General features: G+C 44.4%; 1 protein-coding gene across 1 annotated transcript in view; it reads right to left on the reverse strand.

The window, feature by feature from the left end:
• The window catches only part of eppk1 (epiplakin 1), a 17619-nt gene continuing 144 nt past the window's right edge, over positions 1-17475 (reverse strand). The window contains 17 exon segments of the mRNA XM_057021529.1: positions 1-5376; positions 5378-5653; positions 5655-6627; positions 6630-6734; positions 6737-6897; positions 6899-7274; positions 7277-7896; positions 7898-8132; positions 8135-8188; positions 8191-8270; positions 8272-8366; positions 8368-8647; positions 8685-9276; positions 9279-9764; positions 9851-10006; positions 10009-12054; positions 12057-17406. Of these exon segments, the coding sequence (XP_056877509.1) occupies positions 1209-5376; positions 5378-5653; positions 5655-6627; positions 6630-6734; positions 6737-6897; positions 6899-7274; positions 7277-7896; positions 7898-8132; positions 8135-8188; positions 8191-8270; positions 8272-8366; positions 8368-8647; positions 8685-9276; positions 9279-9764; positions 9851-10006; positions 10009-12054; positions 12057-17406 (16053 nt within the window). The 3' untranslated portion in view covers positions 1-1208.

Here is a 17475-nt window from a genome sequence, read left to right on the forward strand (position 1 = left end):
TTCAGTTTACTTTCTTTAATATATTTACCATATGTGTTAAGTTCCTCGTCTGAACTGTCCAAATAGCACTTTTTAGACATGTTTTGGTGGTCCATCACCAGTATGAAATCTCTCTTGTATTGATTTATTTTCTTCTTTCAAAGCCAGTTTAAGGTTCTTTCACACAGCCTGAAGGCAGAGAACATAAGTTATATCACAAAAACATGAACATGATAAATGTGCAACACTCATGATAATGTAGATGTTTAACAGCGTAGTTTCTGAATTCCACATTCTGAAGTCCACATTGTTATGACCAACATCAGACAAACAGCATTTGCTAGCCAGGTCTTCTCACTTTGGTTTACTTAGCTTACTCCATCGTCTCTGACTAACTAAAGGTAACAACATTTAGGCCACTTCATGAAAGCAAGTTGAATTTCCTAGTTTGGACTAACGTGGGTATGAGTCTGATCCAGGCTTAATCTGTGTCTTCTCTGTGAAACCAGCCCCAAGAGTTCAATCATCTGACTATTTAGAACAGATAACCTACTTTTATTTATATATTTATCTCTTATATTATTTATATATTAATATTTTAAATATTCATTAGTTCAGAAAATAAAACCATTTAGGAAGAAAATGTTTGCTAGATGAATAACAATAAATGTTAAAAATCACGATGTGCACATGTGCTTTAATTAGACTCTTACAAAGAACAAAGCAGAATCTGAAATATGTTTTACATAAAATAATACATATGAAGACAATCAAAACATAAAGAAAAATTGAAAACTTTTATATCAAAGGAGGACGAGAAATCACAATTAGATGCTTGCAGGATGAATCCAATCAAACATGAATTTTTGAAATTTCATTGTAAAATTACTAAATGTCAAACTTGTGAGGCCACAGTTTTTTTGAAAAAGATATTCAGTTTTTAATTCATATTTACGACATTAAAAAAATTCACAGATCAAAGGATAGTAAATTAGCAGATACACACAGTAAAAAAATTGCAATGATTCACATTTAAAGCATTTTAGAAAAAAAGGCAATATTCATGAAACAAAAAAGGAAACAAAAAAATGTGATAGTGAAAAAAGAACTATACTATACTATAAAAAATATTTTTATTCAGCTTTCATTTTGATTCAGATTTGCAAGGGCAGGAAACTAAGAACGTGGCAGAATCTGTAACACATCAGTCAATAAGGTTTAAATATGTGTTACTCTTTTTCTGTTGGGATCAAAAAAGCCCTTGCCGTCATCATCAGCATTAGAACGTATGTTGTGTCTGTAAAGGTCAATGATGAAGAGGTCGTAGTGGACTGAATGATAGTCAGGATGATTTCCAAAAACTGATCAATGTTGATGGAGCCGGATTTGTACCGTTGCACAAGATCTCTCCTCTTTTCCTCAGTGATATATTTGGAGTACAGGAGATCCCATAGTGACACTACTGTTCCCTGGTATTTTCCTCCTGCCCTTGTTGTTGTTGTAGATTTTAGAACAAGCTTTGTAGCTTCATCAACAAAGAAATAAACCTCACCTTTTCTAACAATGACCAGTAGGCTAAGACCCGTGGCGGGATCTGTGACACATCTCTCGACCAGCTGGAGGTAGGTGAGGTTCTCCTGAGTGTTGGGATCAAAGAAACCTTTGGTATCGTCATCTGGATCAGACAGAATCTGGTTCATTTCTTCGTCAAAGTATCCTCTTGCATAAGCCACTTGTACAGGAACTCTGTGACTGTGTACTGGGTCAATGATGCCACCTGTGGCGATTTGGGCTTCAAGAAGTCGAATTCCATGATCTTTGACAATGAGGTCTTTTTTCAAGGCCTGGAACAAAGAAATTGTGTTTCCTGTGTAAGGATCTTTGTACCCAGTAACAGCTCTTTCTGCTGAATGCAGTTTGTTTTTCCATTCCTGGCCAACAACACCTTGAGCAGCAGCTTCTTCCACCGAAAGTTTCTTGTTCTCTACTGGGTCAATGACAAATCCTGTGGCAGCTTGGGCCTCCAGAAGAACCAGAGAAGTTCCAGGGGTTAGCAGGCCTCTGCGTTTGGCTTCATAGATACTCAGGGTCTCTTTGGTGGACTGCAGGTACACCCCGGCAATGCTGTTAGTCCCCTCCAGGTACTTGCGCACGCTGTGCATTTCGCTAACTTCAGTCACAGTGACTTTCCCAGCGCTCAGATCTTTAAAGAGGGTCTCATCAATAATTTTGGACTCCAGCAACTCAGTAGCTGTGACATCCTTTCTGATGCCATGGAATGTTTTAATCTTACTTGAATCGGTAACTGTAGTGATCGTAGCTCTTGCCGTGCTGCTGTCTCCTTTGATTTCTGGCTGTGTGTCTGTAAAAGTCGATGATGAAGACGTCGTAGTGGACTGAATGATAGTCAGGATGATTTCCAAAAACTGATCAATGTTGATGGAGCCGGATTTGTACCGTTGCACAAGATCTCTCCTCTTTTCCTCAGTGATATATTTGGAGTACAGGAGATCCCATAGTGACACTACTGTTCCCTGGTATTTTCCTCCTGCCCTTGTTGTTGTTGTAGATTTTAGAACAAGCTTTGTAGCTTCATCAACAAAGAAATAAACCTCACCTTTTCTAACAATGACCAGTAGGCTAAGACCCGTGGCGGGATCTGTGACACATCTCTCGACCAGCTGGAGGTAGGTGAGGTTCTCCTGAGTGTTGGGATCAAAGAAACCTTTGGTATCGTCATCTGGATCAGACAGAATCTGGTTCATTTCTTCGTCAAAGTATCCTCTTGCATAAGCCACTTGTACAGGAACTCTGTGACTGTGTACTGGGTCAATGATGCCACCTGTGGCGATTTGGGCTTCAAGAAGTCGAATTCCATGATCTTTGACAATGAGGTCTTTTTTCAAGGCCTGGAACAAAGAAATTGTGTTTCCTGTGTAAGGATCTTTGTACCCAGTAACAGCTCTTTCTGCTGAAAGCAGTTTGTTTTTCCATTCCTGGCCAACAACACCTTGAGCAGCAGCTTCTTCCACCGAAAGTTTCTTGTTCTCTACTGGGTCAATGACAAATCCTGTGGCAGCTTGGGCCTCCAGAAGAACCAGAGAAGTTCCAGGGGTTAGCAGGCCTCTGCGTTTGGCTTCATAGATACTCAGGGTCTCTTTGGTGGACTGCAGGTACACCCCGGCAATGCTGTTAGTCCCCTCCAGGTACTTGCGCACGCTGTGCATTTTGCTAACTTCAGTCACAGTGACTTTCCCAGCGCTCAGATCTTTAAAGAGGGTCTCATCAATAATTTTGGACTCCAGCAACTCAGTAGCTGTGACATCCTTTCTGATGCCATGGAATGTTTTAATCTTACTTGAATCGGTAACTGTAGTGATCGTAGCTCTTGCCGTGCTGCTGTCTCCTTTGATTTCTGGCTGTGTGTCTGTAAAAGTCGATGATGAAGACGTCGTAGTGGACTGAATGATAGTCAGGATGATTTCCAAAAACTGATCAATGTTGATGGAGCCGGATTTGTACCGTTGCACAAGATCTCTCCTCTTTTCCTCAGTGATATATTTGGAGTACAGGAGATCCCATAGTGACACTACTGTTCCCTGGTATTTTCCTCCTGCCCTTGTTGTTGTTGTAGATTTTAGAACAAGCTTTGTAGCTTCATCAACAAAGAAATAAACCTCACCTTTTCTAACAATGACCAGTAGGCTAAGACCCGTGGCGGGATCTGTGACACATCTCTCGACCAGCTGGAGGTAGGTGAGGTTCTCCTGAGTGTTGGGATCAAAGAAACCTTTGGTATCGTCATCTGGATCAGACAGAATCTGGTTCATTTCTTCGTCAAAGTATCCTCTTGCATAAGCCACTTGTACAGGAACTCTGTGACTGTGTACTGGGTCAATGATGCCACCTGTGGCGATTTGGGCTTCAAGAAGTCGAATTCCATGATCTTTGACAATGAGGTCTTTTTTCAAGGCCTGGAACAAAGAAATTGTGTTTCCTGTGTAAGGATCTTTGTACCCAGTAACAGCTCTTTCTGCTGAAAGCAGTTTGTTTTTCCATTCCTGGCCAACAACACCTTGAGCAGCAGCTTCTTCCACCGAAAGTTTCTTGTTCTCTACTGGGTCAATGACAAATCCTGTGGCAGCTTGGGCCTCCAGAAGAACCAGAGAAGTTCCAGGGGTTAGCAGGCCTCTGCGTTTGGCTTCATAGATACTCAGGGTCTCTTTGGTGGACTGCAGGTACACCCCGGCAATGCTGTTAGTCCCCTCCAGGTACTTGCGCACGCTGTGCATTTTGCTAACTTCAGTCACAGTGACTTTCCCAGCGCTCAGATCTTTAAAGAGGGTCTCATCAATAATTTTGGACTCCAGCAACTCAGTAGCTGTGACATCCTTTCTGATGCCATGGAATGTTTTAATCTTACTTGAATCGGTAACTGTAGTGATCGTAGCTCTTGCCGTGCTGCTGTCTCCTTTGATTTCTGGCTGTGTGTCTGTAAAAGTCGATGATGAAGACGTCGTAGTGGACTGAATGATAGTCAGGATGATTTCCAAAAACTGATCAATGTTGATGGAGCCGGATTTGTACCGTTGCACAAGATCTCTCCTCTTTTCCTCAGTGATATATTTGGAGTACAGGAGATCCCATAGTGACACTACTGTTCCCTGGTATTTTCCTCCTGCCCTTGTTGTTGTTGTAGATTTTAGAACAAGCTTTGTAGCTTCATCAACAAAGAAATAAACCTCACCTTTTCTAACAATGACCAGTAGGCTAAGACCCGTGGCGGGATCTGTGACACATCTCTCGACCAGCTGGAGGTAGGTGAGGTTCTCCTGAGTGTTGGGATCAAAGAAACCTTTGGTATCGTCATCTGGATCAGACAGAATCTGGTTCATTTCTTCGTCAAAGTATCCTCTTGCATAAGCCACTTGTACAGGAACTCTGTGACTGTGTACTGGGTCAATGATGCCACCTGTGGCGATTTGGGCTTCAAGAAGTCGAATTCCATGATCTTTGACAATGAGGTCTTTTTTCAAGGCCTGGAACAAAGAAATTGTGTTTCCTGTGTAAGGATCTTTGTACCCAGTAACAGCTCTTTCTGCTGAAAGCAGTTTGTTTTTCCATTCCTGGCCAACAACACCTTGAGCAGCAGCTTCTTCCACCGAAAGTTTCTTGTTCTCTACTGGGTCAATGACAAATCCTGTGGCAGCTTGGGCCTCCAGAAGAACCAGAGAAGTTCCAGGGGTTAGCAGGCCTCTGCGTTTGGCTTCATAGATACTCAGGGTCTCTTTGGTGGACTGCAGGTACACCCCGGCAATGCTGTTAGTCCCCTCCAGGTACTTGCGCACGCTGTGCATTTTGCTAACTTCAGTCACAGTGACTTTCCCAGCGCTCAGATTTAAAGAGGGTCTCATCAATAATTTTGGACTCCAGCAACTCAGTAACTGTGACATCCTTTCTGATGCCATGGAATGTTTTAATCTTACTTGAATCGGTAACTGTAGTGATCGTAGCTCTTGCCGTGCTGCTGTCTCCTTTGATTTCTGGCTGTGTGTCTGTAAAAGTCGATGATGAAGACGTCGTAGTGGACTGAATGATAGTCAGGATGATTTCCAAAAACTGATCAATGTTGATGGAGCCGGATTTGTACCGTTGCACAAGATCTCTTCTTTTCCTCAGTGATATATTTGGAGTACAGGAGATCCCATAGTGACACTACTGTTCCCTGGTATTTTCCTCCTGCCCTTGTTGTTGTTGTAGATTTTAGAACAAGCTTTGTAGCTTCATCAACAAAGAAATAAACCTCACCTTTTCTAACAATGACCAGTAGGCTAAGACCCGTGGCGGGATCTGTGACACATCTCTCGACCAGCTGGAGGTAGGTGAGGTTCTCCTGAGTGTTGGGATCAAAGAAACCTTTGGTATCGTCATCTGGATCAGACAGAATCTGGTTCATTTCTTCGTCAAAGTATCCTCTTGCATAAGCCACTTGTACAGGAACTCTGTGACTGTGTACTGGGTCAATGATGCCACCTGTGGCGATTTGGGCTTCAAGAAGTCGAATTCCATGATCTTTGACAATGAGGTCTTTTTTCAAGGCCTGGAACAAAGAAATTGTGTTTCCTGTGTAAGGATCTTTGTACCCAGTAACAGCTCTTTCTGCTGAAAGCAGTTTGTTTTTCCATTCCTGGCCAACAACACCTTGAGCAGCAGCTTCTTCCACCGAAAGTTTCTTGTTCTCTACTGGGTCAATGACAAATCCTGTGGCAGCTTGGGCCTCCAGAAGAACCAGAGAAGTTCCAGGGGTTAGCAGGCCTCTGCGTTTGGCTTCATAGATACTCAGGGTCTCTTTGGTGGACTGCAGGTACACCCCGGCAATGCTGTTAGTCCCCTCCAGGTACTTGCGCACGCTGTGCATTTCGCTAACTTCAGTCACAGTGACTTTCCCAGCGCTCAGATCTTTAAAGAGGGTCTCATCAATAATTTTGGACTCCAGCAACTCAGTAGCTGTGACATCCTTTCTGATGCCATGGAATGTTTTAATCTTACTTGAATCGGTAACTGTAGTGATCGTAGCTCTTGCCGTGCTGCTGTCTCCTTTGATTTCTGGCTGTGTGTCTGTAAAAGTCGATGATGAAGACGTCGTAGGGACTGAATGATAGTCAGGATGATTTCCAAAAACTGATCAATGTTGATGGAGCCGGATTTGTACCGTTGCACAAGATCTCTCCTCTTTTCCTCAGTGATATATTGGAGTACAGGAGATCCCATAGTGACACTACTGTTCCCTGGTATTTTCCTCCTGCCCTTGTTGTTGTTGTAGATTTTAGAACAAGCTTTGTAGCTTCATCAACAAAGAAATAAACCTCACCTTTTCTAACAATGACCAGTAGGCTAAGACCCGTGGCGGGATCTGTGACATCTCTCGACCAGCTGGAGGTAGGTGAGGTTCTCCTGAGTGTTGGGATCAAAGAAACCTTTGGTATCGTCATCTGGATCAGACAGAATCTGGTTCATTTCTTCGTCAAAGTATCCTCTTGCATAAGCCACTTGTACAGGAACTCTGTGACTGTGTACTGGGTCAATGATGCCACCTGTGGCGATTTGGGCTTCAAGAAGTCGAATTCCATGATCTTTGACAATGAGGTCTTTTTTCAAGGCCTGGAACAAAGAAATTGTGTTTCCTGTGTAAGGATCTTTGTACCCAGTAACAGCTCTTTCTGCTGAAAGCAGTTTGTTTTTCCATTCCTGGCCAACAACACCTTGAGCAGCAGCTTCTTCCACCGAAAGTTCTTGTTCTCTACTGGGTCAATGACAAATCCTGTGGCAGCTTGGGCCTCCAGAAGAACCAGAGAAGTTCCAGGGGTTAGCAGGCCTCTGCGTTTGGCTTCATAGATACTCAGGGTCTCTTTGGTGGACTGCAGGTACACCCCGGCAATGCTGTTAGTCCCCTCCAGGTACTTGCGCACGCTGTGCATTTTGCTAACTTCAGTCACAGTGACTTTCCCAGCGCTCAGATCTTTAAAGAGGGTCTCATCAATAATTTTGGACTCCAGCAACTCAGTAGCTGTGACATCCTTTCTGATGCCATGGAATGTTTTAATCTTACTTGAATCGGTAACTGTAGTGATCGTAGCTCTTGCCGTGCTGCTGTCTCCTTTGATTTCTGGCTGTGTGTCTGTAAAAGTCGATGATGAAGACGTCGTAGTGGACTGAATGATAGTCAGGATGATTTCCAAAAACTGATCAATGTTGATGGAGCCGGATTTGTACCGTTGCACAAGATCTCTCCTCTTTTCCTCAGTGATATATTTGGAGTACAGGAGATCCCATAGTGACACTACTGTTCCCTGGTATTTTCCTCCTGCCCTTGTTGTTGTTGTAGATTTTAGAACAAGCTTTGTAGCTTCATCAACAAGAAATAAACCTCACCTTTTTAACAATGACCAGTAGGCTAAGACCCGTGGCGGGATCTGTGACACATCTCTCGACCAGCTGGAGGTAGGTGAGGTTCTCCTGAGTGTTGGGATCAAAGAAACCTTTGGTATCGTCATCTGGATCAGACAGAATCTGGTTCATTTCTTCGTCAAAGTATCCTCTTGCATAAGCCACTTGTACAGGAACTCTGTGACTGTGTACTGGGTCAATGATGCACCTGTGGCGATTTGGGCTTCAAGAAGTCGAATTCCATGATCTTTGACAATGAGGTTTTTTTCAAGGCCTGGAACAAAGAAATTGTGTTTCCTGTGTAAGGATCTTTGTACCCAGTAACAGCTCTTTCTGCTGAAAGGTTTGTTTTTCCATTCCTGGCCAACAACACCTTGAGCAGCAGCTTCTTCCACCGAAAGTTTCTTGTTCTCTACTGGGTCAATGACAAATCCTGTGGCAGGCTTGGGCCTCCAGAAGAACCAGAGAAGTTCCAGGGGTTAGCAGGCCTCTGCGTTTGGCTTCATAGATACTCAGGGTCTCTTTGGTGGACTGCAGGTACACCCCGGCAATGCTGTTAGTCCCCTCCAGGTACTTGCGCACGCTGTGCATTTTGCTAACTTCAGTCACAGTGACTTTCCCAGCGCTCAGATCTTTAAAGAGGGTCTCATCAATAATTTTGGACTCCAGCAACTCAGTAACTGTGACATCCTTTCTGATGCCATGGAATGTTTTAATCTTACTTTGTAATCGGTAACTGTAGTGATCGTAGCTCTTGCCGTGCTGCTGTCTCCTTGATTTCTGGCTGTGTGTCTGTAAAAGTCGATGATGAAGACGTCGTAGTGGACTGAATGATAGTCAGGATGATTTCCAAAAACTGATCAATGTTGATGGAGCCGGATTTGTACCGTTGCACAAGATCTCTCCTCTTTTCCTCAGTGATATATTTGGAGTACAGGAGATCCCATAGTGACACTACTGTTCCCTGGTATTTTCCTCCTGCCCTTGTTGTTGTTGTAGATTTTAGAACAAGCTTTGTAGCTTCATCAAAAAAGAAATAAACCTCACCTTTTCTAACAATGACCAGTAGGCTAAGACCCGTGGCGGGATCTGTGACACATCTCTCGACCAGCTGGAGGTAGGTGAGGTTCTCCTGAGTGTTGGGATCAAAGAAACCTTTGGTATCGTCATCTGGATCAGACAGAATCTGGTTCATTTCTTCGTCAAAGTATCCTCTTGCATAAGCCACTTGTACAGGAACTCTGTGACTGTGTACTGGGTCAATGATGCCACCTGTGGCGATTTGGGCTTCAAGAAGTCGAATTCCATGATCTTTGACAATGAGGTCTTTTTTCAAGGCCTGGAACAAGAAATTGTGTTTCCTGTGTAAGGATCTTTGTACCCAGTAACAGCTCTTTCTGCTGAAAGCAGTTTGTTTTTCCATTCCTGGCCAACAACACCTTGAGCAGCAGCTTCTTCCACCGAAAGTTTCTTGTTCTCTACTGGGTCAATGACAAATCCTGTGGCAGCTTGGGCCTCCAGAAGAACCAGAGAAGTTCCAGGGGTTAGCAGGCCTCTGCGTTTGGCTTCATAGATACTCAGGGTCTCTTTGGTGGACTGCAGGTACACCCCGGCAATGCTGTTAGTCCCCTCCAGGTACTTGCGCACGCTGTGCATTTTGCTAACTTCAGTCACAGTGACTTTCCCAGCGCTCAGATCTTTAAAGAGGGTCTCATCAATAATTTTGGACTCCAGCAACTCAGTAGCTGTGACATCCTTTCTGATGCCATGGAATGTTTTAATCTTACTTGAATCGGTAACTGTAGTGATCGTAGCTCTTGCCGTGCTGCTGTCTCCTCCTTTGATTTCTGGCTGTGTGTCTGTAAAAGTCGATGATGAAGACGTCGTAGTGGACTGAATGATAGTCAGGATGATTTCCAAAAACTGATCAATGTTGATGGAGCCGATTTGTACCGTTGCACAAGATCTCTCCTCTTTTCCTCAGTGATATATTTGGAGTACAGGAGATCCCATAGTGACACTACTGTTCCCTGGTATTTTCCTCCTGCCCTTGTTGTTGTTGTAGATTTTAGAACAGCTTTGTAGCTTCATCAACAAAGAAATAAACCTCACCTTTTCTAACAATGACCAGTAGGCTAAGACCCGTGGCGGGATCTGTGACACATCTCTCGACCAGCTGGAGGTAGGTGAGGTTCTCCTGAGTGTTGGGATCAAAGAAACCTTTGGTATCGTCATCTGGATCAGACAGAATCTGGTTCATTTCTTCGTCAAAGTATCCTCTTGCATAAGCCACTTGTACAGGAACTCTGTGACTGTGTACTGGGTCAATGATGCCACCTGTGGCGATTTGGGCTTCAAGAAGTCGAATTCCATGATCTTTGACAATGAGGTCTTTTTTCAAGGCCTGGAACAAAGAAATTGTGTTTCCTGTGTAAGGATCTTTGTACCCAGTAACAGCTCTTTCTGCTGAAAGCAGTTTGTTTTTCCATTCCTGGCCAACAACACCTTGAGCAGCAGCTTCTTCCACCGAAAGTTTCTTGTTCTCTACTGGGTCAATGACAAATCCTGTGGCAGCTTGGGCCTCCAGAAGAACCAGAGAAGTTCCAGGGGTTAGCAGGCCTCTGCGTTTGGCTTCATAGATACTCAGGGTCTCTTTGGTGGACTGCAGGTACACCCCGGCAATGCTGTTAGTCCCCTCCAGGTACTTGCGCACGCTGTGCATTTTGCTAACTTCAGTCACAGTGACTTTCCCAGCGCTCAGATCTTTAAAGAGGGTCTCATCAATAATTTTGGACTCCAGCAACTCAGTAGCTGTGACATCCTTTCTGATGCCATGGAATGTTTTAATCTTACTTGAATCGGTAACTGTAGTGATCGTAGCTCTTGCCGTGCTGCTGTCTCCTTTGATTTCTGGCTGTGTGTCTGTAAAAGTCGATGATGAAGACGTCGTAGTGGACTGAATGATAGTCAGGATGATTTCCAAAAACTGATCAATGTTGATGGAGCCGGATTTGTACCGTTGCACAAGATCTCTCCTCTTTTCCTCAGTGATATATTTGGAGTACAGGAGATCCCATAGTGACACTACTGTTCCCTGGTATTTTCCTCCTGCCCTTGTTGTTGTTGTAGATTTTAGAACAAGCTTTGTAGCTTCATCAACAAAGAAATAAACCTCACCTTTTCTAACAATGACCAGTAGGCTAAGACCCGTGGCGGGATCTGTGACACATCTCTCGACCAGCTGGAGGTAGGTGAGGTTCTCCTGAGTGTTGGGATCAAAGAAACCTTTGGTATCGTCATCTGGATCAGACAGAATCTGGTTCATTTCTTCGTCAAAGTATCCTCTTGCATAAGCCACTTGTACAGGAACTCTGTGACTGTGTACTGGGTCAATGATGCCACCTGTGGCGATTTGGGCTTCAAGAAGTCGAATTCCATGATCTTTGACAATGAGGTCTTTTTTCAAGGCCTGGAACAAAGAAATTGTGTTTCCTGTGTAAGGATCTTTGTACCCAGTAACAGCTCTTTCTGCTGAAAGCAGTTTGTTTTTCCATTCCTGGCCAACAACACCTTGAGCAGCAGCTTCTTCCACCGAAAGTTTCTTGTTCTCTACTGGGTCAATGACAAATCCTGTGGCAGCTTGGGCCTCCAGAAGAACCAGAGAAGTTCCAGGGGTTAGCAGGCCTCTGCGTTTGGCTTCATAGATACTCAGGGTCTCTTTGGTGGACTGCAGGTACACCCCGGCAATGCTGTTAGTCCCCTCCAGGTACTTGCGCACGCTGTGCATTTTGCTAACTTCAGTCACAGTGACTTTCCCAGCGCTCAGATCTTTAAAGAGGGTCTCATCAATAATTTTGGACTCCAGCAACTCAGTAGCTGTGACATCCTTTCTGATGCCATGGAATGTTTTAATCTTACTTGAATCGGTAACTGTAGTGATCGTAGCTCTTGCCGTGCTGCTGTCTCCTTTGATTTCTGGCTGTGTGTCTGTAAAAGTCGATGATGAAGACGTCGTAGTGGACTGAATGATAGTCAGGATGATTTCCAAAAACTGATCAATGTTGATGGAGCCGGATTTGTACCGTTGCACAAGATCTCTCCTCTTTTCCTCAGTGATATATTTGGAGACAGGAGATCCCATAGTGACACTACTGTTCCCTGGTATTTTCCTCCTGCCCTTGTTGTTGTTGTAGATTTTAGAACAAGCTTTGTAGCTTCATCAACAAAGAAATAAACCTCACCTTTTCTAACAATGACCAGTAGGCTAAGACCCGTGGCGGGATCTGTGACACATCTCTCGACCAGCTGGAGGTAGGTGAGGTTCTCCTGAGTGTTGGGATCAAAGAAACCTTTGGTATCGTCATCTGGATCAGACAGAATCTGGTTCATTTCTTCGTCAAAGTATCCTCTTGCATAAGCCACTTGTACAGGAACTCTGTGACTGTGTACTGGGTCAATGATGCCACCTGTGGCGATTTGGGCTTCAAGAAGTCGAATTCCATGATCTTTGACAATGAGGTCTTTTTTCAAGGCCTGGAACAAAGAAATTGTGTTTCCTGTGTAAGGATCTTTGTACCCAGTAACAGCTCTTTCTGCTGAAAGCAGTTTGTTTTTCCATTCCTGGCCAACAACACCTTGAGCAGCAGCTTCTTCTTCCACCGAAAGTTTCTTGTTCTCTACTGGGTCAATGACAAATCCTGTGGCAGCTTGGGCCTCCAGAAGAACCAGAGAAGTTCCAGGGGTTAGCAGGCCTCTGCGTTTGGCTTCATAGATACTCAGGGTCTCTTTGGTGGACTGCAGGTACACCCCGGCAATGCTGTTAGTCCCCTCCAGGTACTTGCGCACGCTGTGCATTTTGCTAACTTCAGTCACAGTGACTTTCCCAGCGCTCAGATCTTTAAAGAGGGTCTCATCAATAATTTTGGACTCCAGCAACTCAGTAGCTGTGACATCCTTTCTGATGCCATGGAATGTTTTAATCTTACTTGAATCGGTAACTGTAGTGATCGTAGCTCTTGCCGTGCTGCTGTCTCCTTTGATTTCTGGCTGTGTGTCTGTAAAAGTCGATGATGAAGACGTCGTAGTGGACTGAATGATAGTCAGGATGATTTCCAAAAACTGATCAATGTTGATGGAGCCGGATTTGTACCGTTGCACAAGATCTCTCCTCTTTTCCTCAGTGATATATTTGGAGTACAGGAGATCCCATAGTGACACTACTGTTCCCTGGTATTTTCCTCCTGCCCTTGTTGTTGTTGTAGATTTTAGAACAAGCTTTGTAGCTTCATCAACAAAGAAATAAACCTCACCTTTTCTAACAATGACCAGTAGGCTAAGACCCGTGGCGGGATCTGTGACACATCTCTCGACCAGCTGGAGGTAGGTGAGGTTCTCCTGAGTGTTGGGATCAAAGAAACCTTTGGTATCGTCATCTGGATCAGACAGAATCTGGTTCATTTCTTCGTCAAAGTATCCTCTTGCATAAGCCACTTGTACAGGAACTCTGTGACTGTGTACTGGGTCAATGATGCCACCTACCTGTGCGATTTGGGCTTCAAGAAGTCGAATTCCATGATCTTTGACAATGAGGTCTTTTTTCAAGGCCTGGAACAAAGAAATTGTGTTTCCTGTGTAAGGATCTTTGTACCCAGTAACAGCTCTTTCTGCTGAAAGCAGTTTTTTTTTCCATTCCTGGCCAACAACACCTTGAGCAGCAGCTTCTTCCACCGAAAGTTTCTTGTTCTCTACTGGGTCAATGACAAATCCTGTGGCAGCTTGGGCCTCCAGAAGAACCAGAGAAGTTCCAGGGGTTAGCAGGCCTCTGCGTTTGGCTTCATAGATACTCAGGGTCTCTTTGGTGGACTGCAGGTACACCCCGGCAATGCTGTTAGTCCCCTCCAGGTACTTGCGCACGCTGTGCATTTTGCTAACTTCAGTCACAGTGACTTTCCCAGCGCTCAGATCTTTAAAGAGGGTCTCATCAATAATTTTGGACTCCAGCAACTCAGTAACTGTGACATCCTTTCTGATGCCATGGAATGTTTTAATCTTACTTGAATCGGTAACTGTAGTGATCGTAGCTCTTGCCGTGCTGCTGTCTCCTTTGATTTCTGGCTGTGTGTCTGTAAAAGTCGATGATGAAGACGTCGTAGTGGACTGAATGATAGTCAGGATGATTTCCAAAAACTGATCAATGTTGATGGAGCCGGATTTGTACCGTTGCACAAGATCTCTCCTCTTCTTTTCCTCAGTGATATATTTGGAGTACAGGAGATCCCATAGTGACACTACTGTTCCCTGGTATTTTCCTCCTGCCCTTGTTGTTGTTGTAGATTTTAGAACAAGCTTTGTAGCTTCATCAACAAAGAAATAAACCTCACCTTTTCTAACAATGACCAGTAGGCTAAGACCCGTGGCGGGATCTGTGACACATCTCTCGACCAGCTGGAGGTAGGTGAGGTTCTCCTGAGTGTTGGGATCAAAGAAACCTTTGGTATCGTCATCTGGATCAGACAGAATCTGGTTCATTTCTTCGTCAAAGTATCCTCTTGCATAAGCCACTTGTACAGGAACTCTGTGACTGTGTACTGGGTCAATGATGCCACCTGTGGCGATTTGGGCTTCAAGAAGTCGAATTCCATGATCTTTGACAATGAGGTCTTTTTTCAAGGCCTGGAACAAAGAAATTGTGTTTCCTGTGTAAGGATCTTTGTACCCAGTAACAGCTCTTTCTGCTGAAAGCAGTTTTTTTTTCCATTCCTGGCCAACAACACCTTGAGCAGCAGCTTCTTCCACCGAAAGTTTCTTGTTCTCTACTGGGTCAATGACAAATCCTGTGGCAGCTTGGGCCTCCAGAAGAACCAGAGAAGTTCCAGGGGTTAGCAGGCCTCTGCGTTTGGCTTCATAGATACTCAGGGTCTCTTTGGTGGACTGCAGGTACACCCCGGCAATGCTGTTAGTCCCCTCCAGGTACTTGCGCACGCTGTGCATTTTGCTAACTTCAGTCACAGTGACTTTCCCAGCGCTCAGATCTTTAAAGAGGGTCTCATCAATAATTTTGGACTCCAGCAACTCAGTAGCTGTGACATCCTTTCTGATGCCATGGAATGTTTGAATGTTAGTTGAATCGGTAACTGTAGTGATCGTAGCTCTTGCCGTGCTGCTGTCTCCTTTGATTTCTGGCTGTGTGTCTGTAAAAGTCGATGATGAAGACGTCGTAGTGGACTGAATGATAGTCAGGATGATTTCCAAAAACTGATCAATGTTGATGGAGCCGGATTTGTACCGTTGCACAAGATCTCTCCTCTTTTCCTCAGTGATATATTTGGAGTACAGGAGATCCCATAGTGACACTACTGTTCCCTGGTATTTTCCTCCTGCCCTTGTTGTTGTTGTAGATTTTAGAACAAGCTTTGTAGCTTCATCAACAAAGAAATAAACCTCACCTTTTCTAACAATGACCAGTAGGCTAAGACCCGTGGCGGGATCTGTGACACATCTCTCGACCAGCTGGAGGTAGGTGAGGTTCTCCTGAGTGTTGGGATCAAAGAAACCTTTGGTATCGTCATCTGGATCAGACAGAATCTGGTTCATTTCTTCGTCAAAGTATCCTCTTGCATAAGCCACTTGTACAGGAACTCTGTGACTGTGTACTGGGTCAATGATGCCACCTGTGGCGATTTGGGCTTCAAGAAGTCGAATTCCATGATCTTTGACAATGAGGTCTTTTTTCAAGGCCTGGAACAAAGAAATTGTGTTTCCTGTGTAAGGATCTTTGTACCCAGTAACAGCTCTTTCTGCTGAAAGCAGTTTGTTTTTCCATTCCTGGCCAACAACACCTTGAGCAGCAGCTTCTTCCACCGAAAGTTTCTTGTTCTCTACTGGGTCAATGACAAATCCTGTGGCAGCTTGGGCCTCCAGAAGAACCAGAGAAGTTCCAGGGGTTAGCAGGCCTCTGCGTTTGGCTTCATAGATACTCAGGGTCTCTTTGGTGGACTGCAGGTACACCCCGGCAATGCTGTTAGTCCCCTCCAGGTACTTGCGCACGCTGTGCATTTTGCTAACTTCAGTCACAGTGACTTTCCCAGCGCTCAGATCTTTAAAGAGGGTCTCATCAATAATTTTGGACTCCAGCAACTCAGTAACTGTGACATCCTTTCTGATGCCATGGAATGTTTGAATCTTACTTGAATCGGTAACTGTAGTGATCGTAGCTCTTGCCGTGCTGCTGTCTCCTTTGATTTCTGGCTGTGTGTCTGTAAAAGTCGATGATGAAGACGTCGTAGTGGACTGAATGATAGTCAGGATGATTTCCAAAAACTGATCAATGTTGATGGAGCCGGATTTGTACCGTTGCACAAGATCTCTCCTCTTTTCCTCAGTGATATATTTGGAGTACAGGAGATCCCATAGTGACACTACTGTTCCCTGGTATTTTCCTCCTGCCCTTGTTGTTGTTGTAGATTTTAGAACAAGCTTTGTAGCTTCATCAACAAAGAAATAAACCTCACCTTTTCTAACAATGACCAGTAGGCTAAGACCCGTGGCGGGATCTGTGACACATCTCTCGACCAGCTGGAGGTAGGTGAGGTTCTCCTGAGTGTTGGGATCAAAGAAACCTTTGGTATCGTCATCTGGATCAGACAGAATCTGGTTCATTTCTTCGTCAAAGTATCCTCTTGCATAAGCCACTTGTACAGGAACTCTGTGACTGTGTACTGGGTCAATGATGCCACCTGTGGCGATTTGGGCTTCAAGAAGTCGAATTCCATGATCTTTGACAATGAGGTCTTTTTTCAAGGCCTGGAACAAAGAAATTGTGTTTCCTGTGTAAGGATCTTTGTACCCAGTAACAGCTCTTTCTGCTGAAAGCAGTTTGTTTTTCCATTCCTGGCCAACAACACCTTGAGCAGCAGCTTCTTCCACCGAAAGTTTCTTGTTCTCTACTGGGTCAATGACAAATCCTGTGGCAGCTTGGGCCTCCAGAAGAACCAGAGAAGTTCCAGGGGTTAGCAGGCCTCTGCGTTTGGCTTCATAGATACTCAGGGTCTCTTTGGTGGACTGCAGGTACACCCCGGCAATGCTGTTAGTCCCCTCCAGGTACTTGCGCACGCTGTGCATTTCGCTAACTTCAGTCACAGTGACTTTCCCAGCGCTCAGATCTTTAAAGAGGGTCTCATCAATAATTTTGGACTCCAGCAACTCAGTAGCTGTGACATCCTTTCTGATGCCATGGAATGTTTTAATCTTACTTGAATCGGTAACTGTAGTGATCGTAGCTCTTGCCGTGCTGCTGTCTCCTTTGATTTCTGGCTGTGTGTCTGTAAAAGTCGATGATGAAGACGTCGTAGTGGACTGAATGATAGTCAGGATGATTTCCAAAAACTGATCAATGTTGATGGAGCCGGATTTGTACCGTTGCACAAGATCTCTCCTCTTTTCCTCAGTGATATATTTGGTACAGGAGATCCCATAGTGACACTACTGTTCCCTGGTATTTTCCTCCTGCCCTGTGTTGTTGTAGATTTTAGAACAAGCTTTGTAGCTTCA

Source organism: Takifugu flavidus, chromosome 21, assembly GCF_003711565.1.
Source record: "Takifugu flavidus isolate HTHZ2018 chromosome 21, ASM371156v2, whole genome shotgun sequence".
NCBI classification, from domain to species: domain Eukaryota; kingdom Metazoa; phylum Chordata; class Actinopteri; order Tetraodontiformes; family Tetraodontidae; genus Takifugu; species Takifugu flavidus.